Below are 25215 nucleotides of genomic sequence, written 5' to 3'. Positions count from 1 at the left end.
CAAGGAGGAATAGATGGATATCATGTCCCTCTAGATGTGATTCCTTAAGAATGAAACAATACCATATACCTAGTATCCTGCTGGGAATGCACCATCTGATTTAACCACGGGGAGACATCAAACACACACACAATGAGGAGCACTGTATAAAATAACTTGCCTGAATTCTTCAAAAATGTCAATGTCATGAAAGATAGACAACATGTGAGGAAATGTTACATATTAAAGGAAACTGGGGCACCTGGGTGGCTTAGTCGCTAAGTTCAGCTCAGGTCATGATCCTAGGGTCCTGAGATCAGCTGCACATGGGGCTCTCTGCTCATCGGGGAGTGTGCTTCTCCCCCCCTCACTCCCTCTGCTTGCGTTCCCTCTCTTGCTGTCTCTCTGTCAAATAAATAAATAAAATCTTTCAAACAATTAACATGAAACTAGATACGATACGTAATCTAAGACTGAACCTTACTGGCGGGCAGGGTGGGGAATCAAAAAAGTAGATTATCGAGTCAATTGACAACACCGAAATACACACTATGAATTAGATAAAAGCATTGTGTCAATGTGAATTTTTCTGAATTTGATAAACTATACTGACATTACAGAAGATACGAATTTCATTTTTAAGAAATATTAAAAGCAAAGGGGCATGATGTATACAACCAATTCTCAAAGTATAAATGAGTAAGTAACATAATACAACATAGTGCGTACATGTGTTAGTGTAAAATGAGAGAATGGTTAAAACAAAAGTAAACCTGGTAAATATATTTTATACACATACAGAAGAGAGCGGGAGAGAAAGGGAAAATGGGCAGGGAGAGTTGGTGAAGGACATACTTATGGCCAAAAGTTAAAGATTAGTGAATCTGAGAAAGGATACACAGGAGTCCTCTGCGTTACTCTTGCAGCTTTTCTCTAGGTTTTAAAGTATTTCAAAAGAAAAAGTGCTATGGATATTGCTCCATGATGATTCTTTGTTTCACTTGAAAATATGACCAAAGATAGAGGTTCAATTTCCAGGAAAATCAATTTGTATCAACACACGTAAGTCTGTATTATTTCAGGGAATTCAAAGACACCATTAAGCACATACTGGTTAAGAACCACTACTCCGTGCTCTGTTTTTGTCTTTTTCTTTGAACAGTATTGTAAAAGACAATTTGTAAAAGTTAATTGTAAAAGATACTGTACTGTAAAAGAGAATTGTGCCAGTATTGTAAAAGATAATTCTGCCCAGCATAATTTTCACTTTTTTGTAGGTAACCCATTGTTTCCTGTTTCGTTGTATGTAGGTCCCCCCACACCCCAGGATCTTTGAAATTTTTAAAATATCACCAAAATACAGTACAGTTTTTTTCATATGTTCTTTAGAAAATAGTAAGCCCTTTTTATTCTTCGGGTATTTTCAGCCTTAGAAACTTTCTACAATGACAAATTTGATTAATGCTTCTGTTCTATTTCTTCTGCTTTTTCCTTTAGAGATTTCTATTATTCATTGGTTAATTTCTAATTTCCTTTTTTCATATGTATACTTTCCTTTCACCTATCGTTTTCATCTCTGTCCTTTCGCTATACATTCTAGAAGGGCACTCCAAGTGTGCTCTCTGTGTCATCCAAGTGATTTTTGTAGCATCCATTCTGCCCTTTAGCACATGGTCCTTATACTCCAGCCATGTTGTGTTCCTGGAGCTGTGACTTCAGTGGATACAGAAAGACACAGTGACTACAGAAAGAGGGGAGATGATAGGGTTAGGATTTTAGCAGACTAGCTAATAACTCTAACTTCTTGATTTTGTAGTTAGGGCAGCCCTTCCGATCTGGAGTTGGAAACGGGTAGTAAAGGTGAGTCCGAGCTTTATTATGCCTTCCTTGAGGCCACTGGTAAACTTGGGAAGTTTAAGGAAGTAACATGGATGTGGTCCTCAATGTAATCAATGATTAACTTATTAGAAAATTTCTCTATTCTTCAGCATAAAGCTTTTTCATATCTTTGTTTTACAGTGATGCTTCTCTTTAATCAAGTATCTTTATGGAATTTTTTAAAAAAGATTTTATTTATTTTGAGAGAGAGAGAAAGAAAGTGTGTGTGCAAGTGTTGGGGAGGCACAGAGGGAGGCAGAGACTCTCAAGCAGATTCCACACTCAGCGCAGAGCCTGTGGCAGGGGTCAATCCCAGGACCCAGAGATCATGACTTGTATTCTGGTTTATTATATTCCCATTATAGACATGGATTTTCTAAGAGCTGAGTATTATTGTTTAGTATATCATTTCTGAATGTTTAGAAGAGGTCTTAATTGACATAAAGAGAACGGATTTCTTTCTTTAGAATTCCAAGCCAAAGTGTAAATAATTACCCAACCAAACCTCTTAACTTCAAATGTTCTCTCTTCCTCAAAAGATGGTTTCACTAATGAAAGCAGAAAGAGAAAGATGAGAGGAACTATGGAAAGAGCTTCTTTTAAGAGACTGGATTCCCCACAGGCCTTCACATAGGATCCCATCTGAAGACAACTGTTGTTAAAGAAGATAATTTAAATGTATTAAATCAGGAATGACACAAGTAAGGAATGTGTGGCTTTTACACATGACAAAGGGTCTCCGCTGACATTTGATCTAGGCCAAGTAAAAGACAAAGAAGAAGACATTCTTTACACAGCAAATACGAATGTACGAAATTCATTACCGCCAAGAGGATTTCTGGCAGAAAACACAAGTTATTGGGACACATTTGCGAATGACTGTGCCAAAATGGTGACAGAGAAGATGAAACAAAGATTTGACTTAGATTTGACTATTCCCTTGGGATAGTCTCGGGTTTTGAGAATGACCTAGTGGACAAACTCCTGAGTACTGAAAACCAGTTTTTATGCTTTTAGAACACAATGGAAAATTTTCTGTCATCTTATCATTACCTTATTATTACTTCTACCTTATTATTTCTATGTCATATCTTTTATAATTACCCACATCTTCTTCCTGTATACAAACCCAGTGTTTGCCTCTTCTGAAGCAACTAGGTATTATGACTAGGGCAATTATTTAGTAATTATCTGTTTAATAATTAAAGTCTTAAAGGGGCTCCTGGGTGGCTCAGTGGGTTGGGGCCTCTGCCTTCCGCTCAGGTCATGATCCCGGTCCTGGGATCGGCCCGCATCAGGCTCTCTGCTCAGCGGGGAGCCTGCTTCCTCCTCTCTCTCTCTGCCTGCCTCTCTGCTTACTTGTGATCTCTGTCAAATAAATTAAAAAATAAAATAAATTAATTAAAGTTTTAAAATGATACATCTAAATACAGACCAAGGTATTCTGAGAGATAGTAAAATGTACTACTCTGAACCTCCTCATATATTCTTCATAAAATGCCCAAAGGAAACAATTCTGCCCGTTTTCAAAACCAAGGCAAAATACCTGGGTGGGGGGGTGGCTGGAATAAGGAATAGAAGAATTTAATTCTACAGTTTTTTGCTTTGAAGGTCTATGAAAATTTTAAGAGAATGTGGTAAGTATTCCTTTAACTAAAACGCTAAAATTTGAGTATAAGAAATCAAGGAAATGAGGAAGAGCTGAAGATTTATCATCCTTCAAATTCACCAAGAACAGCATGAGTTGGAATATTCCTACTATGTATGGCCCAGAAGCCCAATTACAGGAAAGGAGTCCAAGGGGGGATTTTTCCCTGGATGCGAACGACGATGTTGCAAGAGCAGAGCTGAAGATGATATTCACAGACAACCAGGACTTCAAATAGATCCAGACTCTCTCTTGGACTCGCTCTGCTTGCCTCACTGGGTTGGCTTTGTTTCCTCCACACACCCAGGAATAGGACTCCACTAGCAGTTAAGATACAATTACAGAATCATTGGTTAAAAGTAGTTCAAACACGTAAGAAGTCCAGAGGTAAGGTAGATGGTCAGTCCTGGGCTAGGCTCAGTAGCTCAGCAATCAAGGGTCCCAGACTCTTTCTCTGTCCTCCTCCTGCCATCTTCAGAGTATCAGCGAGATCTTCTCTTACAATATGCAGGTAGCTACAGAAGAGCCACACGTGATTTCTTCCACAGCAATGCTCAAAAGCAGAAAGGGAAAGATAAGCTCTCTTCATACAATTCTTTATTTTCTCAGAAAGTTAAATGTCTCCCAGAAAACCCTAGCAGACATCTCCTGATGAAAACTGGTCACATGCTTACCCCACCCATAAGAAAGTCTAGAAAAATTAGTATCAGGAATTTTTAGTTTATTTTTTAAGAGAGAGTTCCCACTAACAGGAAAAGACGGAACAGGGAATCAACAATCTCTAACACTTCTAACACTAGTTCCGATGCCTTCTATCAAGCTCCTTCTTGCTTGCCACAGCTGACACCTGCTTTTCCATCTGAGTCCTCGCTCGTTATTAGCGCGGACTACTCAGCTTTTCAACTGCACTGGGCAATTCATACTTTGATCTGCTTTTCAGCTCTCTCTGCAGGCTTAGTAACCAGGTCTTTAAGCTGTTTTCTGGCTTGACTCATGTGCCCTGAGGACTCTGCTTCTCCCGTCTTCTCAGTGGCACACAGATGCTTCAAGTGTAGATGAGCTAGCCTATCCCACCCCTGCTCTGGATTCCTGCTCAGTTTAGTGAACAATACCGTCGAGCTTCTGCCTACCATGGAATAAGTCTGGAAAATAAGCTCTAAAGTGGTCACTGAGTATGAAGTCTTTGTGAGCATGTAGGTAGAGATACACAAAAGGCAGATGGAAATAAGGAACCTGGGGCTTAGGAAAAAAACCCACTGGGGGATACAGATTTACAGTCATCAGCGAATAGTCTATAATCAAAGCCACATGAGTGGACGAGCTTGATCACGGGAACTACAAAACAGAAGTCCTTAATACGAGGGGTTTTAAGGGACACCTGTGAATTCAGTGAAATTGTGGATAAAATTCTGTGCATCTCTTTGTCTCTATTTCTTTTTTTTTTTTTTTTTAAGATTTATTTATTTATTTATTTGACAGAGAGAGTTCACAAGCAGGCAGAGAGGCAGGCAGAGAGAGAGGAGGAAGCAGGCTCCCCACTGAGCAGAGAGCCCGATGCGGGGCTCGATCCCAGGACCCTGAGATCATGACCTGAGCCGAAGGCAGTGGCTTAACCCACTGAGCCACCCAGGCGCCCCATCTTTGTCTCTATTTCTAAGGTAGGAATCCATATATTTCATCAGATTCTCAATTAGGTTTGTAAATCTAAAAAGATTAAAAACTTATGGGAGAGTGGAAGTCTAAGGCTGCAACCAAGAGGCCACTATTTACTTAAACATGCCAGAATTTGGGGATTAGAGACTATGATGGGAAAGAGTATGGAATATGTTAGCATTTAATTTCCAATTTACCATCTGAGTCATAGCAACCATCAAGCACATGATTTTCTATTCAAAATTGGGCAATATGTGCCCCAAATATGTTGACTCAGATACCAATACTTCTAGACTACCCAGAATTGTATGAAAACCAGCACTTTTAGGCTTGGAGTTTCAGATTCTCCATTCCCAGTCAAAATGTGAATTTCTTCCCACTCCCATCCCATTAAAAAAAAAAAAAAAAAATCTCCCTAGCTACCTTCCTTCTTTGGAGCCATTCTCACATCACACTTGACAAAGATCACTTTTTAAGCATTACTTTATGAAACTTCATGATCTTTCGTGCTGGATATATTAGCCTCTGAGTTTTTGCAAGCAAAGAAGCTTTAGGGAAAAAAAACATAGATTTGGATTACAAGAAGGGCTATGAAATCCTGCCACACAAAACGAGAATGTCAGCTTTTATGTATTATCATGAAGTGCTTAAAGATGCAATTATAGTTCACACTTCATCTTTTTTTTTTTCCTCAAAATTATGTGATTTCAGAAATAGAAATGGGGGGGGAGGTTTTTTATTTTTTTCTTTCCCAGTGTGCATTCAGAAACCCTTTAAAAAGCCACAAGTGTGTATGAAACAAATTCTCTAGTCACATGAATTCAAACCACAGCATTCTTCCCAACCTACCACTCAAGCAGGCCAAGAATAATCTAGCCAGTCAGCTTGCATGTAGGAAAACTACTACTGCCTGGAAAACCCTAAATATCATTTGTACATGTTTCTGGTTTATAAGAAACATTTCACTATTGTACAAAAGAGAAAGCTATGAATTAACAATTACCAAGACATTATCAAAGACTATGATTATGGATGTTAGACTGATGTGTACTTCATCTTTAGAATGTAAACTTTTTTAAAACTTCAAAGATGTTTCATAAAAGAATATATGCATATAGGTAATAACTGGGAAATGTTCAATTATATTAATCAATGAAACCTACTAAAATTAGCAAAAACAGAAAATAAAATTACCTATTATACAGATAGTTCATATAGATAATATACATAGATATAGATAGATAATATACCTATTATACAGATAGATTAAAAAGAAATTATCAACATATATCGAGGAACTTAAAAAGTTTCAGATATCTGGACCTGGTTTAATTCTACTTTCATTTATCTAACCTTAAAAAAAAAATCTAAAATGTATTTTGTGCAAAGATGTTCACTGTAGCGTAATCTGTCAAACAGAAAACTGTAAGCAACAAAAGGAAAATGATAAAATGAATTACAGAACATATACTAGGGAAAAATATTTTATTTATTCATTCATTTACTGACCTACAATTGTGTTTCAGAAAGGATTTGAGGTGGTTCATATGATAATATATTATGTAACCATGAAAAGTTTTGTTTAAAAGGGAACATGCTCAGGGGCACCTGGGTGGCTCAGTCAGTTAAAGCATCTGCCTTCAGCCTGAGTCATGATCCCAGGGTCCTGGGATCAAGTCCCAGATTGGGCTCCCTGCTCAGTGGGGAGTATACTTCTCCCTCCGCCTCTGCTCTCTCACTGTCATATAAATAAAATCTTTTTTTATAAAGAAAGCAAAATGCTCATGACTATTATAAGGAAAGGGGTGGATACAAAATTGTGTTTGTGTGCATAATTAACATTATAAAACAATGCAACCTTACCTTTGTTTAACAATATGGAGAGAAGGGAAATCCACTGAAATATTAAGAATGGTATGTGTATGCAAGACATACCATAATAGACATAAGTCTATTTTCTTCTCTTATCTATTTAATTTTATGTTATATACACCAAACTTCTATTTTTATAATTTATAAAATTTATAATTTTATATTTATAAATTTTTTATAAATAAATAAAAATAAGTATTATAAAATTTATAATTTTATAATAAAATATCTGTATATATGAAATCATAAAGAGAATAATGGTTATTTTAAAAAATTTTAAAAACTAGCTATATATATGATGGTTTAAAGGAAGTTAGCTCTTCATACACATAGCCACTAGTGTGAAAAAGGAAAATTGAAGTATGTAATACCTAAGGAAAAAATCTGCATGGAATTAACCTCATGAAATGTGTGTTTGTCAATTAAAAGTATCAAAAGAAAGACAGAATCAAGAGATGATGTAAGGTTATAGGGAGAGAAGGACACTAACATAAGCAAAAGAATACCTGAGAAAAGGAAGGAATTTTAATCTTGACATCAAGGCTATCACTAAACTTATGCTAATATAGTTGTGTTGTTAAAACCGCAGTTTTAGAAAAGAATGCATGCAGAGACAGAAGGTAGAACCATGGCTGCTAGTGGCTGGAAGGAGGGGAAAAAGGTAATGAGTATGTACTTCCAGTTTAGGAAAGATGAAAAAGTTTTGGAGATGGATGGTGGTGGCAGTGCACAACAATGTGGATGTACTTAACACCACTTAAGTCTACACTTACAAATCGCCAAAATGCTAAATGTAGTGTTACGTATATTTTAAACAATAAAAAAAGAAAATTCTGACTTGATAGAAATTATATGGGAAAGGTATATATTCAGATTAGCTCTTTGAGTTTTCAGCTTTTCTGAAACAATATTTTAAAGATCTGAGCACAATTTATTTTTTAAAAAGCTGTGATTATACTTTATTATTTATTTTTAAAGATTATTTATTTGACGGAGAAAGAGACAGTGAGAGAGGGAACATATAAGTAGGGGGAGTGGGAGAGGGAGAAGCAGGCTTCCTGCTGAGCAAGGAGCCCAACTCGGGGCTCGATCCCAGGACCTGGAGATCATGACCTCAGCCGAAGGCAGATGCCCAACGACTAAGCCGCCCAGGCTCCCCTGTAATTACACTTTAATAACAACTTTCAGTCAGAAGGTAACTTATCATATCTGTTTAATAATTCTTCTGATGTAGTCAATGTTCAGTTTTCAAGTATCAAGAAATCATGCCCCATTTAAACAAAGGTTTAAAAGTAAAGTAGTTACTAAGTTCAAAGGAAAAAAAAAACCTAGAAGTTGAGATCACTAATAATTCTGGTTTTTTTCTGGCAAATTTGTGGTAATCATCTATGAGAATAAATTTTCCCAACAATAAGCACCATTTCTAGAAACTGGACAAAGGAGATTGAAGAACTGTCCCCATAATTCCTGGGAAAAGTCACAGTTACCCTTCAAATGCAGTGGAAGTGTTCTCATGATAAAGCATTCTACAAATAGAATTTTTCAAACTTAAATTTCTGATCATAAAAAATAAGAAGGAAAATAAGAAAAAACCTTTCAGGACCCAAATTCCATATCCAGTTTTCTCAATTTACTTTGACAATCTCACTTACCCTTCTAGTGTTTTCAAGGATTTTGGGATCAGGTTTTCCATAGTTAGGTGGATTGGCATATGGGTCATATCCAAGTTTGGCAAGCATGGGTGCAATCACTGCCATGTCTTGTAAAACATCTGGGGGTATCTTCCCGACCCATTTTGACAGTGCTCCCACATTGACTGGCTTGATGACTTGGTCTGTAGATCTTTCCACTCTGAAAACAATATAATATGAATAAGTATTTATTTAGAATACCAAAAAATAATAATGTTAAAAGGCCAATGGAAATTATTTTTGATAGCTCTAAAAACTGTAAGTGTCTGGGTTATAAATCTATTGAGAAAGGGGACACTAATCAGCCTTAACACGATTTACCAGACCCTTTTTTAACGTCCTAAATTTGATAGCTATTATCAGCAACTTCATTTCTAGAAACAGGAAAAATGATCAGCTGAAAATATCTGCACAAAATGGGTTAACAATTATAACATCCACACACACAAAAAAAATAATAACAAAGCTAAGACTGCTTAGAAAAACAGCTGCTCAACTTACTTGAAAGGCATCAAAATTAAACAAATAAATATATAAGATGGACTGATGAATGACTAGAGGGACAGACAGACGGAGAGATGTGTGGTAAAGCAAATACAGCAATACATTAATTAAAGCTAGTAGGTATAATTCTTTCAATTCTTTGTATGTTTGAAATTTTTACAATAAAATATTAGGGGGAAAAGAGCTAACCATAATCCACTAAGTATGCAAAACATTCATTTGTTCTCTTTTTCTGTTGACTTCCTGAAGAATCCTTTTTTCTAAAGAAAGAAAAGAAGCACTATTTATGATTTTCAATATTACAGAATAAATGTATTCTATCTCTTGATCTAGAAATTTACTTTGTACTTGTATGGTTATACTCCCTATATTTGACTAAATAACTCATAATCTTAGGATAAAATAAATAAATACAAGTGAAATAAACATGAAATGACACCTAGATTTAAAATGGATCTGAATTAGCAGATTTTGGCCAAATGACTGCAAAATAAAAGTGCTTAAGAGAGTTTTACATCATAATACATAAGAAGTCCTTCAAAATAGTGTTCTAATGAAAGGTAAGACCCCCTTTTTAAAAGTATATGAGCTCTCACTGCAGATAATCATTAGCTGACAATGAATCCCTCAAAGGGAGAGAAAATAAAATGATTATTCCTTGGGATTCTGTGAGACTACACCTTAAGGGCATGTAGGGTCTGTGTGTGGGTGTCTCAGGTGACACCCTTCCTTACAGAAGGACCCCATCAACTTTCACACACGAGAGACCTGCTGCACTTAGAGAACGGAGACCTACACGTGGAGAGCCACCCCACTTATTTCCAAATGGCGTATGACTGCTTTAGCTTTAAGTCAGCTGAATATTACAACAAAAACTGAATGGCTTGTCAAGCCAAAAATACCTGGTCCTTTACAGAAAGTTTGTTGATCTCTGTTCAAAAGGATACAGTCATTAGAGAGAAATGAGCTTTTGTTCAGAAAGCCTAATAATCTTTTCTACACAACAACTTGCAGCTGGATGGAGCTCATCAAATCCCCCTTACTCCTTCGGTCTTTCTAGAAATTAACCAATAGTTAGGCGTGAAGTGTACTAGAGTATAATTTAGTTACCATTCCAGTACCCACCAGTTTCACTGGGACCTTAAGACACAGAGCCTACCAGACTAGAATATTTCAACATCCACATCCCAGGCAGAGCACTGCGAGGCAAGACACCTGAGAATCTGCACATTCTTCCCCAGTCCTAAGTGTCCAGGCTCCCTTCTCTCTGCAGCATTCATAGTGGAAGCCATTCGTCCTCAGGGAATGGGGACAATGCCAAAATCCTAAATAACTGAGGTGTATAAAATCTTCCAAAACACTCATTATAAAAGCATGGATCTTACATGAGTCTTAGTTAAACACTACAGCCAGGCAGGCTGCCAAACCACAGGTCTGAATTACAATACACAGCAACTACTACAGGAAACCAAATTCTCTAGACTAAAGCAAGCGTCAGGGATGCAACTGACATGCAAAAAAGGAATGGGTAAGAGTATACAACCCATATGGTTTTATTCATTAGATGAAAACAAAAGACGAAATACCGTTAAAACTCTTATTTTCAGGGGCACCTGGATGGCTCAGTAGGTTAAGCATCCAACTCTTTGATTTTGGCTCAGGTTATGATCTCAAGGTAATGAGGACAAGCCTCACATTGGGCTCCACACTCAGCAGGGGAGTCTGCTTCTCTCTCTCTCTCAAACTCCCTCCTGTCCCTCCACCTGGTCGTGCACTCTCTCTCTCTAAAATAAATAAATAAATCTTTTTTAAAAAGTCATGTTTTCAAAGACTATCTCATTCTTGACAAATGCTTAGGTTATGTCTTGTGAAAGTGGATTTTTTTGCATGTGTACACAACAGAAATTCAATTTGATGTTATAGATACTTACAGAATCGTATCAAAATGCTAACAATGACAGTGATATGATTGTGAATTTTAAATTTTTATCTAACTTTTCTGTATTTTCCAATTTTTTATAATAAGCAATGTCTTTTTCAGTCCATGGAATAGTGGAATTGTAAAGATCCACATAGAAGTCTAATAACTATCTTAGCTCAACACAGTCCAAACTTATCTCCTGATCTGATCCTCAAAGTCTACTATATCCATGGCCCTCCCAATCTTAGTTGAAAACAACTCCATTCTTCTACTATGCAGAATAAAATAAAACTGGAACTGTCTTTTGACTACTCTGACTCCACATCCAATCCATCTGAAAATCTTATCAACTTATACTTCAAAATATATCCAAATATGATCACTTCTCATTAAATCCACAGCTACCACTCCCCACCCCCCAGTCCAAGCCAACATCATCTCTCACTTGGATTTCTACAACATTCTTCTAATGGTTTCCCTATATTCCTTTACATCCTTGTGGTCTATTTGCAATATGTACACCAGATAGAGTTAGATCGTGTCACTCCTCTGTTCAAAATTCTGCAGTGCCTCCCTAAGTATTCCAAGTCCTGAAAATGAGAGGGAATCTGAGAAGCCACAAGAATAGATCTTTTATTTTTTATATTTTTATTTTTTTTCAAAGATTTTATTTATTTATTTGACAGACAGAGACCATAGGTAGGCAGAGAGGCAGGCAGAGAGAGAGGAGGAAGCAGGCTCCCCACTGAGCAGAGAGCCCGATGCGGGGCTCGATCCCAGGACCCCGGGATCACGACCTGAGCCGAAGGCAGAGGCTTTAACCCACTTAGCAACCCAGGAGCCCCAAGAATAGGTCTTTTAATCTTGACAAATCATCCACGAAAACAAGAAACCAGAGAGCAAAGCCAAAAAAAACCACAAAAATTTAAAACAAAACTAGGTGAAAAGGTTGCCCTACAAACTCCAAAATACAAGTGGTTGGAAACAACCAACATAACCATAACCTGCATGAAATGAGTGAGTGGCAGGAAGGACAAGGAAGCAACAGGGCATGTGAAACACATCTATATGGCTGAACCCTGAACATACCATGTTGTTTACCACTAAATACCATGGTACTTAGGGATGCTGACACCTACCTATGCACTTGAAAATTCTTGTATAATTTTTTTTCTTTTGTTAACTAATCTCTACACACAATGTGGGGCTTGAATTCATGACCCTGAGATCAAGAGTCACATGCTCTACTGACGGAGCCAGTAGACTAGGTATCTCCCTTTCCGTTCCTTGGGTAATCTTTAATTTCTTTCATCGGTGTTCTATAGTTTTCAAAGTACGCCTTTTACCTCTTTGGTAAGTTTATTCCCAGGTTTCTTATTATTTTTGTTGCAGTTGTACATGGGACTGGTTTCTTACTTTCTCTGCTGCTTCATTATTGTTGCATAAAAATGCAACAGATTTCTGCACATTGACTATGTATCCTGTGACATTACTGAACTCATTCATTCGTTCTAGTAGTTTTTTGGTGGAGTCTTTTGGGTTTTCTACGTATTGTCTCATGTCATCTATAAATAGTGAATGTTTTACTTCTTCTTTACTCATTTGGATGAATGACATATATTTTTTTGTTATCTGACTGCTGTGGCTAGGACTTCCAGTACTATGTTGAATAAAAGTGCTAAGAGTGGACATCCTTGTCTTGTTCCTGACCTTAGGGGAAAAGATCTCAGTTTTTTCCCATTAAGGAGGACATTAGCTGAGGGTTTTTAACCGTATGGCCTTTATTATGTTGAGGTATGTTCCCTTTAAACCTGTTTTTGAGGGTTTTTACCATGAATGGATGTTGTACTTTGTCAAATGCTTTTCCCACATCTATTGAAATGATCATACGGGTCTTCTCCTTTCTTTTATATTGATTGATTTGTGAACATTGAGCCACCCTTGCAACCCAGGAACAAACCCCACTTGATCATGATGAATGACTTTTTAAATGTATTGTTTGCTAGTATTTTATTGGGAATTTCTGCACCCACGTTCAACAGGGATTTGGCCTGTAGTTATGTTCTTTTTAGTGGAGTCCTTCTCTGGTTTTGGTATCAGGGTAATGTTAGCCTCACAGAATGAATTTGGAAGTTCTCCTTTCTTTTCCTTTTTTTGTAATAGTTTAAAAAGAATAAATAGTTTAAAAAGAATTCTTCAAATATTTGGTGGAATTCACCCATGAAACCATCTGGTCCTGGACTTTTGATTACCTACTCAATTTATTTGCTGATTATCGGTCTGTTCAAGTTTTCTATTTCTTCCTGTTTCAGTTTTGGTTTATATTTTTCTAGGAATTCATCCATTTCTTCCAGGTTGTCCAATTTGTTGGTATGTAGTTTTCCATTAACTTTATCTTATGATTATTTGTATTTCTGTGGTGTTGGTTATATTTCTCCTCTCTCATTTGTGATTTTATTTGAGCTCTTTCTTTTTTTTTCTTGAGAAGTCTGGTTAGAGGGTTATCAATTTTACTGATTTTTTTTTTTTTTTTCCAAAGAACCAGCTCCTGGCTTCACTGATGTGCTCTATTGTGTTTTTAGTTTCTAGATCACTTATTACTGCTCTAATCTTTACTATTTATTTTCTTCTGATAGTTTTAGGTTTTGTTTGTTGTTCTTTTTCTAGCTCCTGTAGGTGCCAAGGTTAGGCTATTTGAAATTTTTCTTGCTTCTTAAAGTACACCTGTATTGCCATAAATTTCCCTCTTAGAACCACTTGTGCTACATCCCAGAGCTTTTGGACCACTGTGTTTTCATTTTCATTTGTTTCCATGTACTTCTTTTAAGATTTTATTTATTTATTTATTTATTTATTTATTTGAGAGAAAGAGAGAAGGCATGCACATGCACACATGCAAGCAGAAGGGAGAAGAAACGAAGAGGGACAAGCAGACTCTCCACTGGGCATGGAGCCCCACGTGGGGCTTGATCTCATGGCCCTGAGACCATGACCTGAGCCGAAACTGAGAGTTGGCCATTAACTGACTGAGCCACCCAGGTGCCCCAAGTTTCCATGTACTTCTTTATTGCTTCTTTATTTCCTAGTTGACCCATTCACTGTTTAGTAGCATGTTATTTAATCTTCATGTATCTGTGGTCTTTCCAGACTTTTTCTAGTGGTTGATTTCTAGTTTTATACTGATGTAGTCAGAAATTATGTATGGTATGATTTTGATCTTGAATTAGTTGAGGTTTGTTTCGTGCGCTACTATGTGATCCATTCTGGAGAATGTTTCACGTGCACTTGAAAAGCTGTATTCTGCTGTTTTATACATTTATATAATCTGTTAGATCCATCTGTTCCCATGGATCATTTAAAGCCACTTTTTAAAATTTTTTATTTATTTGACAGAGAAAGACAAAGCAAGAGAGGGAACACAAGCAAGGGGAGTAAGAGAGGGAGAAGCAGGCTTCCCACTGAGGAGGGAGCCCAATGCAGGGCTTGATCCCAGGACCCTGGGACCATGACCCAAGCCCAAGGCAGATGCTTAATGATTGAGCCACCCAGGTGCCCCAAAGCCATTGTTTCATTGTTGATTTTCTGTTAAGATGATATGTCATTGATGTGAGGTGTTAATGTCCCCTACTATTATAGTATTATTATCAATTAGTTCCTTTATGTTTGTTACTGTTTTGTATATTTGGGTGTTCCTATGTTAGGTGCATAAATATTTAAAATTGCTATATCATCTAATTGGATTGTCCTCTTTATTATTATTTTATTGACAGAGAGAGCACGAGAGAGCACAAGTAAGCAGAGTGGCAGGCAGAGGGAGAGGGAGAAGCAGGCTCTTCACCGAGCAGGAGCCCGATGCGGGGCTTGATCCCAGAACCCTGGGATCATGACCTGAGCCTAGGGGAGTGGCTTAACTGACTGAGCCACCCAGGCGCCCCTTTCCTCTGTTATTATACATTGTCCTTGTCTCTTCTTACAGTCTTTGCTGTAAAGTCTACTTCATCTGATGTATATATTGCTACTCTGGTTTTGGTTTTTGTTTTTTTTTTGACATCCATCTGTATGATAGATGTTTCTTCGTTCAATTTACTTTCAACCTGCAGGTGTCTGTAGTATAAAATGGGCCTCTTGTAGAGTTTATAGTGGTCTAGAGATGGGACAATTTGAACTTCAACAAAATAATAATTGCAACAGATTGAAATCATCAAATTAGTCTCTTGGAAAGATATGAAAAGAAATCAACTCATTATCTTGGAAACTACCAAATAAAGAATAACAATCAAGTATTTATCATGCTTTCTTTTCCTGTAAGGCCTATAATCCTGGGTAACCAGATAGTAGATGCAGGGATATATCTCTTTATAAAATTTTTCCAAATAATACTGAGAAACAAAATCACGATTTTGCAAGATGAAACAAACTAATGCATGTAGGCACTGAGGATCAAAGGTTGCTAAAATCACAAAAAGAAAGACAACTATATATAACAGATAGCCTTGTCAAATCAGATCTTGAGTCTGATTAAGCCTCTGGATTCAGATGCTAATTTGTATGAAATACAGAATTATGAATATGGAACAATCAGCAGTCTTATTGAAAAAATTTTGCAATTAGCAAAATTCAGATGGTAAATAATTTTCCTGGCTGAATGACATAGGCTCTTCAAAAGATAGTGTATGGTTATGACAGGAATTGAGCATTTGGAAATCTATAAATCAAGATAAACTTAAAATATGTGCTAGGTTGTTTTTAAAGGTTGAGACTATAATATAGAAGCTTGCATATTCAGATGATAAAACTGTGAAGAAACATCAGGAAGTGACTTCCAAGTGTCAGAATAGTGTATAGTCGGGGCGCCTGGGTGGCTCAGTGGGTTAAAGCCTCTGCCTTCGGCTCAGGTCATGATCCCAGGGTCCTGGGATCAAGCCCCACATCGGGCTCTCTGCTCCGTGGGGAGCCTGCTTCCTCCTCTCTCTCTCTCTCTCTCTCTCTGCCTGCCTCTCTTCCTACTTGTGATCTCTCTCTGTCAAATAAATAAATAAAATCTTAAAAAAAAAATAGTGTATAGTTTGGGGGGAAAGCATGAGATTTATTTTGAGGTCCGGATACATGGAAAGGCTTCTGGACTGATTGGCATACTTCGATTTCTTGACATGGACAGTAGCTATATAAGGGTGTTTGCCTTATTAAACTTCATTAAACTAATTTTTATTTTTTTTTAAAGATTTTTTAAGAATTTATTTATTTGACAGATATCACAAGTAGGCAGAGAGGCAGGCAGAGAGAGGGGGAAGCAGGCTCCCCGCTGAGCAGAGAGTCTTACCCCAGGACCCTGGAAATCATGACCTGAGCTGAAGGCAGAGGCTTTAACCCACTAAGACACCCAGGCGCCCCTAAACTATTTCTAATTGGTCTTTACAGTGGTCTACAAGGCCGGATAGAACCTAATCTGACTTCCACACCCTCCTACATCCACTCTGCTCCAGCTCCATTGACATTTTTGCGATTGTTTGGGTAGACCAGGTATGCTCCTCACTAGTGTCTTTACAATGCTGTTTCCTCTGCCTGGAACACTCTTTCCCAGATATCCACTTGGCTAACTCTTCACCCCCAAGATTTCCTAAGATCTCATGCTGATGAGAATACCATGATCACTCTATTTCATATTATAATCTGTCCTTCAAAATCCCCTTGGTCCATGGGACACCTGGTTGGCTCAGTCAGCAGAGCATACAACTCTTGATCTTGGGGTTGTGAGTCTGAGCCCAATGTTGGATGTAGAGATTATGTAAAAAAATTTTTAAAACTTAAAAAAGTCCTGGACGCCTGGGTGGCTCAGTTGGTTAAGCCACTGGTTTTGGCTCAGGTCAGGATTCCAGGGTCTTGGGGTCGAGTCCTGCATCAGGATCACTGCTCAGTAGAGAGCCTGCTTCTCCTTCTTTCTGCCTGCTGCTCTGCCTACTTGTGCTCTCTTTCCATCCCCTCTGTCAAATAAATAAATAAAATAAAAAAATTTTTTCAAGTCTACTCTTTCCTAGTCCCCTTTATTCTCCTGATTTTTCTTTTTTCATAGTATTTATAATGTCCTAATATGCTGTAGGTTTTTCTTATTGAATGCGGTTTTGGGGGTTTTTTGGTCTTTGCTCACTAGGTTGTGGGCTCCATAAGGCAGCAGTTTTGTATTTTTTCACTTACTCTTGCTCTCCCCTAGGTCTCTTGCAGAAGTACCGCCTTACCCACCAGGACTTCCCTACTATCCCTACACCCCAGCTCTTAATAACGTATCTTCCACTTTCTTTCTTTCTATAGGACTCATTACCATCTGATGAACCAGATATTTAACTTGCCTATTTTTTTAATGAGATAGCTCCCAAATGCTAATGTAAGTTCCATGAAGAAAGGACTTATTTTTATTTGTTTTGTATGTTTTGTTAACTGCTATAACCTCAGCCTATCGAACATAACCTGTGTTCCATGAAAACATGTTAGGTGAACAGTCTTTATCATATTTAAGCAGTTTTTTTTCCTATTCCTTCTTAAATTTTTATTATGAATCACAACTATTGTACCAAGAGCCTTTCAACATTAAATAATACGATCATTTGGTTTTAATTTATTGATGTAATGAACTGTGTCAATAGATTTGTCTGATATAAACCATTCTTTCATTTTTGAAATACATATTATTTGGTGATAAAAGCTTATCAACTTTTTAAAAAAGATTTTATTTATTTATTTGACAGAGATCACAAGTAGGCAGAGAGGCAGGCAGAGAGAGAGGGAGGAAAGCAGGCTCCCCGCTGAGCAGAGAGCCCGATATGGGGCTCGATCCCAGGGCCCTGAGATCATGACCTGAGCCGAAGGCAGAGGCTTAACCCACTGAGCCACTCAGGCACCCCAAAGCTTATCAATCTTTAATACACTACTGAATTCTGCTTACTAATATTTTACCTATGACTATATGATTTATAATTTTGGCATCAATATGGTTAAGAAAATTTTGGTTTTCTTTTCTGTAATTTCTATTGGGGTCTGATGTTAAGTCATGGTTTCATAAAATGAACAGGGAAGTTTTCCATCTTTTTTTATGACCTAAACTTGTTTAAACAGCACCGGACTCATTTGTAAAAAAATAATTCAATTTTGAATCATCTATGCCTTTTTGAATATTCTCTCTTGGTTACCTTTTCAATCTCTTTGATGTTAATCAATGTATTTAAGTTCTCCATCTATCATGAAAAATTAGGTACTATCTCTGGGCTTTCAATTTATTACAAAGATATCTTCACATAGTTTTCACATATAATTCTTTTAATTTCATTTATACCTGTATTATTTCTCCTTTTTCATCCTTTAGCTGATACACATTTGCTCTCTTATACCTTCACTGATATTGCAAAGGGTTTACCTTTCCATCGATCATCTCAAATCATCAATTTTCATTTTTATTTATCCTTTCTACCATTTTTCTCTATTTTAGTATTTTCAGGTTTATCTGCATTGACTTTAGGATCCAAGACTATCACAGTAGTTCTCTCTTATCCACCAGGGATACATTCCAAGACCCTCAGTGGATGCATGAAAGCACAGATAGTACCAAGCCATTTGTACACTATTTTTTTTAACCTATGATAAAGTTCAATTTATAAATTAGGCATTATAAGAGATTAACAATAACTAATAATAAAATAGAACAATTCTAACAATTCTATGTAACAGTTTTGTAACATGGTCTCTCTCTCTCTCAAAATACCTGATTGTACTGTATTAATGGTTTTAAGATGATAAGTTGCCCATGTGATGAGAAAGTGAGGTGAATGATATAGGCATTGTGACACAGTATCAGACCACTAATACCCTCTGATACGTCAGAATGATTACTGGCTTCCAGACTCTGGTTAACCACAGCTAACTGAAACTGTGGAAGGCAAAACTGCTGATAAGGGTTTGGGCACTACTATACTCCTTTGTTTATGGTATCATACCAATGTCCTAAATTTCCATATAATTTGGGTGTATTTCTAATTCCTTTCTTTACCACTTATCAAGACAAATCAATCAATTCATATACGAGAAGATTTTATTATTTAAGTACTAACAAGGGTCTCAGAAAGGGTAATGGGCCTAAACAGCAGCATTAAACTGGAGGTTCCAGCAGGTATGGACAGCTAAAGGTTAAACTGAGAAAAGCAGCTACCTAACAGAGACTCAATGCAACATGTACAATGTATGTATGCATTCCTACCCCATCCCCACTCTCAATATATGTTCCATAAGGGCAGGAATTTGTGTCTCTTGTTTGCTGTTCTATTTCAAGTATTTATCATGATGCCAGGAACATAACAGATATTTGTTGAATAAATGAATAAACTGGAGAAATCTGTTTCTGATTCTTCAGATGAAGTCAGCATTTCTAGGTTTAGATTAACAGTTCACACAAGGTCAAGAAAAAAATAAAAATCTCTCTACTCCCCTGGTTACTCTTCCTCTGCCTCGTGCCTGGTCATGTCCCAGTCCTTATTCTTTCTGTCCTTGAACATTCTAGGATGAAAGCAGCTCTGTTGTGGTTTTGTCTCTGGTTGTTTTATTTTCTCTATGCAGCAACATCTTGGTGTTTGGCCAAACTTGCATTCTTTGCAAAGAACAGATTTCGTTTCTTTTTTACAGCCTACAAGTAGTTGTGAAAACGCTGGCACTTTCTTTCTTTCTTTCTTTTTTTTTTTTTTTTTTTTTTAAAGATTTTATTTATTCATTTAACACAGAGGGAGAAAGAGAGAGAGAGAGACAGCGAGAGAGAACACAAGCAGGGGGAGTGGGAGAGGAAGACGCAGGCTTCCCGCTGAGCAGAGAGCCCGATGTGGGGCTTGATTCCAGGTCCCTGGGATCATGACCTGAGCTGAAGGCAATTGGTTAACGACTGAGTCACCCAGGTCCCCCGGCACTTTATTTCTTGAAAGTTCACTTACTTGCTCATTCTACTTTGGCCCCCCAGCACAAAATAATAAAAGAAGCTAGTAAAATGTTGGTAGTAATTGCCCTTAGCCCTTTCAGGACTTTAAGATTAACATATGTATGGGGCACATCGGTGGCTCAGTTGGTTAAGCATCTGCCTTTGGCGCATGATCCTGGGGTCCTATGATCAGGTAACACTGGGATCCCTGTTCAGTGGAGAACCTGGTTCTCCCTCTCCTTCGGCCTCTCCCCTGCTTGTGCTTTCTCTCTCTCAAATAAATAAATAAAATTTTTAAAAAATTAACATATGTGACCAAATAATTAAATATTACCCAAAAGTCAAATAGGGTAATCATCAGATTATTAAAACCAGGTTTATGTTTTTACGTCAAAGGTAAATTATGTTAACAAATTATATCTTAACTAAGACTTCTGGCAGTTATAAACAATGCAACTGTGGTTGAATTTCCTTCCACATGATCTAATTATATATTATTATTTACCCCAGATTTGAACAACCCTGACAGAATAAAGATATATATTTCAAGATTTTAAACTATCTTACATAATATAAAGTACAAACAGAGCTTTAAGAAAATCAACATTTTTTAGCATTTAATTCAAAATTTTATGTATATACCCATGTAACTACCCTATACCAATTTACAATCCCACCAACATTAAGAATTCCAGTTGCTTCACATCCTTGCCAACACTCTGGATTGTCCATCCATTTAATATTAACCATTCTGGTGGACATGCAGGAGTCTTTTGCTATAGTTTTAATTTGTATTTCCTGTAATAACCCCACTCTTTCATTTACTTTTTCTTTTTTTTTTTTTAAGTAGAATTAGAATGGTGAAAAGATCTCGCCTCATTAATCTATTAAAAAATTATATGCTGAATGAAGACAGCAGGACTCCGGAAAGGTGGAAAAGACTGAAGTGTGGCTTTTATCTTTTCTGTCTTGAAGCAAGCGATCTTTGGAAGACTTCCTTTTTCTATGGACCATCTTGGTCAGTGGTGAGTCAACCTATGTAGTTGACTTTATCCACGTTCTTTAATTTTTATACAGGTTCAAGTCTAGTGTTCCTTCATCTCATCCTGAAGGGATTACCTTTAGCATTTGCATAGGCAGATCTACTGCTGACAAATCCTCTCCCTAAAGATTGTCTCATTTCTTTTTTGAAATGAGACATGAAATGAAATTTGAAATTTGAAATTTGAAATGAAATTTGAAATGAAAAATTTCATTTTTGAAGGACAGTTTTGGCAGATAAACAATTCTTGAGTTCTGCCTTTCAGCACTGCGAATACACCCTCCCATGCATTCTGGAATGAATTTTTCTTTTTTAAAAGATTTTATTGGTTTATTTGGTAGAGAAAGATCACAAGCAGGCAGAGAGGCAGGCAGAAAGAGAGAGGGGGAAGCAGGCTCCCCGCAGAGCAGAGAGCCCGATGTGGGGCTGGATCCCAGGACCCTGAGACCATGACCTGACCTGAAGGCAGAGGCTTAACCCTCTGAGCCACCCAGGCACCCTGGAATGAATTTTTCTAATGAAAAAGGCAGCTGATACTCTTATTGAGGTTCCCTTGCATGGCACGAGTCCTTTTCTCCTGCTGCTTTAAAGATTTTCTTTGTCTTTTGAAGTTTGATTATGATGTGTCTAGATGTGGATCTCTTCGGTTTTATCCAACCTGGAGTTCACTGAATTTCTTGGATGTGTTAGATATATATTTTTCATTAAAATTGGGGTTTTCATTATTTCTTCGAACATTCTTTCTGCTCATTCGTATCTCTTCTCACTGGAAGATTCCTGTATATGTATATTAGGACACTTAATGGTATCCTACAGGTTCCGTATATATAGTTTTTCTATTGTTTAGATTGGATAGTAGTAATTAATTTATCTACAAGTTTGCTGGTTTCTTTCTTCTTTCAGTTCAAATCTTTAGGTCTAATGAGAGAATTTCTCATCTCACTTATTGTCAACTCCAGAACTTCTATCTGGTTTCATACAGTTTCATCTCTTTATTCTCTATTTTGTGAGACACTGTTCTCATACTTCGCTTTATTTCTATTTTTATTGTTTAAAAAACTGTATATATTTACAACATGTATAATATGATATTTAAATATGAACACTGTGAAATAATAGCTACAGTAAAAAAGAACATATAAATCACCTTTTTGTGTGTGTGGTAAATATACATAAGATCCACTCTCTTCACACTTTTTGTGAGTCCTTAAGTCTAAAGTGAGTCTTCTGTGGCCCCCAACACCAAAAAAAAAATCAGTGGATTTTTTTTTTTTTTTAAAGATTTTTATTTATTTATTTGACAGACAGAGATCACAAGTAGGCAGAGAGGCAGGCAGAGAGAGAGGAGGAAGCAGACTCCCTGCTGAGCAGAGAGCCTGATGTGGGGCTCGATCCCAGGACCCTGAGATCATGACCTGAGCTGAAGGCAGAGGCCTCAACCCACTGAGCCACCCAGGTGCCCCAGTGGATCTTATTTTCTTAATCCATTTAGCCACTAAAGCTGAATACATATTGAATAATTGGTAAATTTAAACCCTTTACATTTATTCTTTTTTTGTTTTTGTTTTAAGTAATCTCTACACCCGACATGGGCTTCAAACTCATAACCCTGAGATCAAGTCACATACTCTTCCAACTGAGCCAGCCAGATGCTCCTAAAATAATTCTTGATAAGTGAGAGTTTACTGCTATTTTTTGCTGTTTTGCTACTGTTTTGTTTCCCTCTTCATTTCTTGCTGACTTCTTTCGTTTTTTGACAGCTTTATGTAACGGTTTCCTTTGATTCTTCTTCTTTTTCTCTTCTAAGAATCTATGATGGGTTTTTTTTTCTTTGTGGATACAAGGATTCTATAAAATATCTTGTAGTTACAATCTTCTGTTTTAAGCTGACAACTTAACTTCAATCACATACAAAAATTCTACACTCCCCTTCACACATAGTTTTTTTATAGTCAGAGTTTGCATCTTTCTATAACGTGTATCAATTAACAAAATTTTGTGTTTACAATTATTCTTAATGTTTTTGTTTTTTAACTTTTACATTAGGGTTAAAAGTAATTTATATACCACCATTACACTATTACATTGATTATATATTTACCTTTACCCGTGAGACTTATGTTTTCATATGGCTGTCTAGCTTGTTTTCATTTTAAATTGAAGAACTCCCTGAAGCATCCATTTCTTGTGAGGCAGGTCTAATGGTAATGAACTCCCTCAGTTCCTGTCTGGGAAAAACTTTACCTCTCTTTCATTTTAAAAGGATAATTTTGCCTGAAATTGAGTGCCTCTTTGGCAGTTTTTTTCTTTTAGAATTTTGAATATATCATCCCACCCTTTCCTGACCAGTAAGGTTCTGCTGAGAAATCCACTGATATTCTTATGGGGCTCCCTTCTAAGTGATGAAACACTTTTCTCCTGATGCTTTCAAAGTTCTCTTTGTCCTTTACTTTTTTTTTTTCCTTTATTTTACTTTTTAATGGAGATATAATTGACATATAACTTTGTGTAAGTCTAAGATATACAATGTCCTTGACTTTTGGTAATTTGATTATAATAGGTCTCAGTGCAGTTTTCTTTGGGTTGATCCTTATATGGAAACTTCTGAGCTTTGTCAATCTGGGTATCAATTTCCCTCACATGATTTGGGAAATTTTCAGCCATTATTTCTTAAAAAAGCTTTCTATCCTTCTCTCTCCTTCCTCTCCTTCTGGGACCCACATAATGCATATATGGTTTTTTCTGATGGCAGCCCATGAATCTGATAGGTTCCTTCATTCTTTATTCTTCCTTCTCTGGGTAATTTCAAATAATATATCCTTGAGTTCTTGTCTCCTTATTGGAGTATGCTTATTTGAGTACAAGGTTAAAGCTCTCTATTGTATTCTTTAGTTCCAGAGTTTAACTTTTTTAAATGATTCCTATCTCTTTGTTGAACTCTTTGTTTTCTTCATGTATTGTTGTCATGATTTTGTTGAGTTATCTATCTATATTCTCTTGTAGCTTATGAGTTTCTTAAAAACAATTATTTTTAATTCTCTGAGAATTTATAGATCTCCATTTCTTTGGGGTCAGTTACTGAAGTTACTGTGTTCCTCTGGTTGTCTTATGTTCCCTGATTTTGTGTTCCTTTTAGCCTTGCACTGCTGTCTTTGCATCTGAAGAAGCAGTAACCCCTTCCAACCTTCCTTAGTTAGGGAACGATGTCCTCCAAGAGAAGACGTGAGGTCATCAGCTGGGTTAGATGTACAGCAGCTCCAAGTCCAAATGTGAAGGTGTGCCAGTTCTGGGGTCAGTGAGGACACTTGGTCTTCCAGCTGCATATGTGCAACCATGGCAAGCACCTGGTCCCATGTACGTACATGAGCAACTATGGTGGGCTCATAATCTCTTGGACACATGGATGGGTGTTCAGTGGTACCTGCATATGCTGGAAGCTATGCTCAGGCTTGCACATCAAGGGGGGCACGGGGGCTGGTAAGGGAGAGTGACCACTCCAACTCGTGGCGGGGGGGCAGCATTTGGCAGCTCTGGTTCCCGGGGATGCAACGTCTCTGGCATGAGAAAGCTCTAGCAGCTGGGGTCTGCATCAGCAAAGAACACAGGAGTCCTCTGCAGTGGTAACTGTGGCTGCTGATTCTCCTTCTTCCCCAATCAGGGGAATTCATGGCCAAGGGAACTCCCTGCAACACTTTGCTGGCCTGAGGGAAAGGGCAACATAGGCAGAATGCTACCTATCCCATTTATGCAGTCATCTCTAGTCTCTGCACTCCTCTGGTTCACTGTAGTCCCCTAACTGTACCCCATCATTTTCCCAGAATTTTCCTCATCTGTGATAGCTGACTTTATCATTACTTTGGGGGGAAGGGGAGGGTTGGGATCTCGTAGTCTGCCATCTTGCTTACATTACCCTCCTTCATACTTTCCCTTAGTTTTTTAGATATGGTTTGATTCCTTGAGGAACTATTTAAAATAGCTGATTTAAAGTATTTGTCTAGAAAGTGCAATATCTAGGCTTCCTCTGAACAGTTCCTATTGATATTTTCCCATTTTTATTTGCATGCCTGTAATTTTTTGTTG

At 37.3% G+C, this 25215-nt stretch overlaps 1 protein-coding gene across 5 annotated transcripts in view; it reads right to left on the bottom strand.

Moving 5' to 3' along the window:
- TPST1 (tyrosylprotein sulfotransferase 1) overlaps positions 1–25215 on the bottom strand; it is a 135589-nt gene that overhangs the window by 32832 nt on the left and 77542 nt on the right. For all 5 annotated transcript variants that reach the window (XM_047714500.1, XM_047714501.1, XM_047714498.1 and 2 more), the window contains exon 3: positions 8683–8881. In XM_047714500.1, coding sequence (XP_047570456.1) covers positions 8683–8881 — 199 coding nt within the window. The remainder of the gene's footprint in view (positions 1–8682; positions 8882–25215) is intronic.

The sequence above is a fragment of the Lutra lutra genome, chromosome 18 (genome assembly GCF_902655055.1).
Source record: "Lutra lutra chromosome 18, mLutLut1.2, whole genome shotgun sequence".
Taxonomy (NCBI): Eukaryota; Metazoa; Chordata; class Mammalia; order Carnivora; family Mustelidae; genus Lutra; species Lutra lutra.
This window is presented reverse-complemented; position numbering and strand designations above follow the sequence as displayed.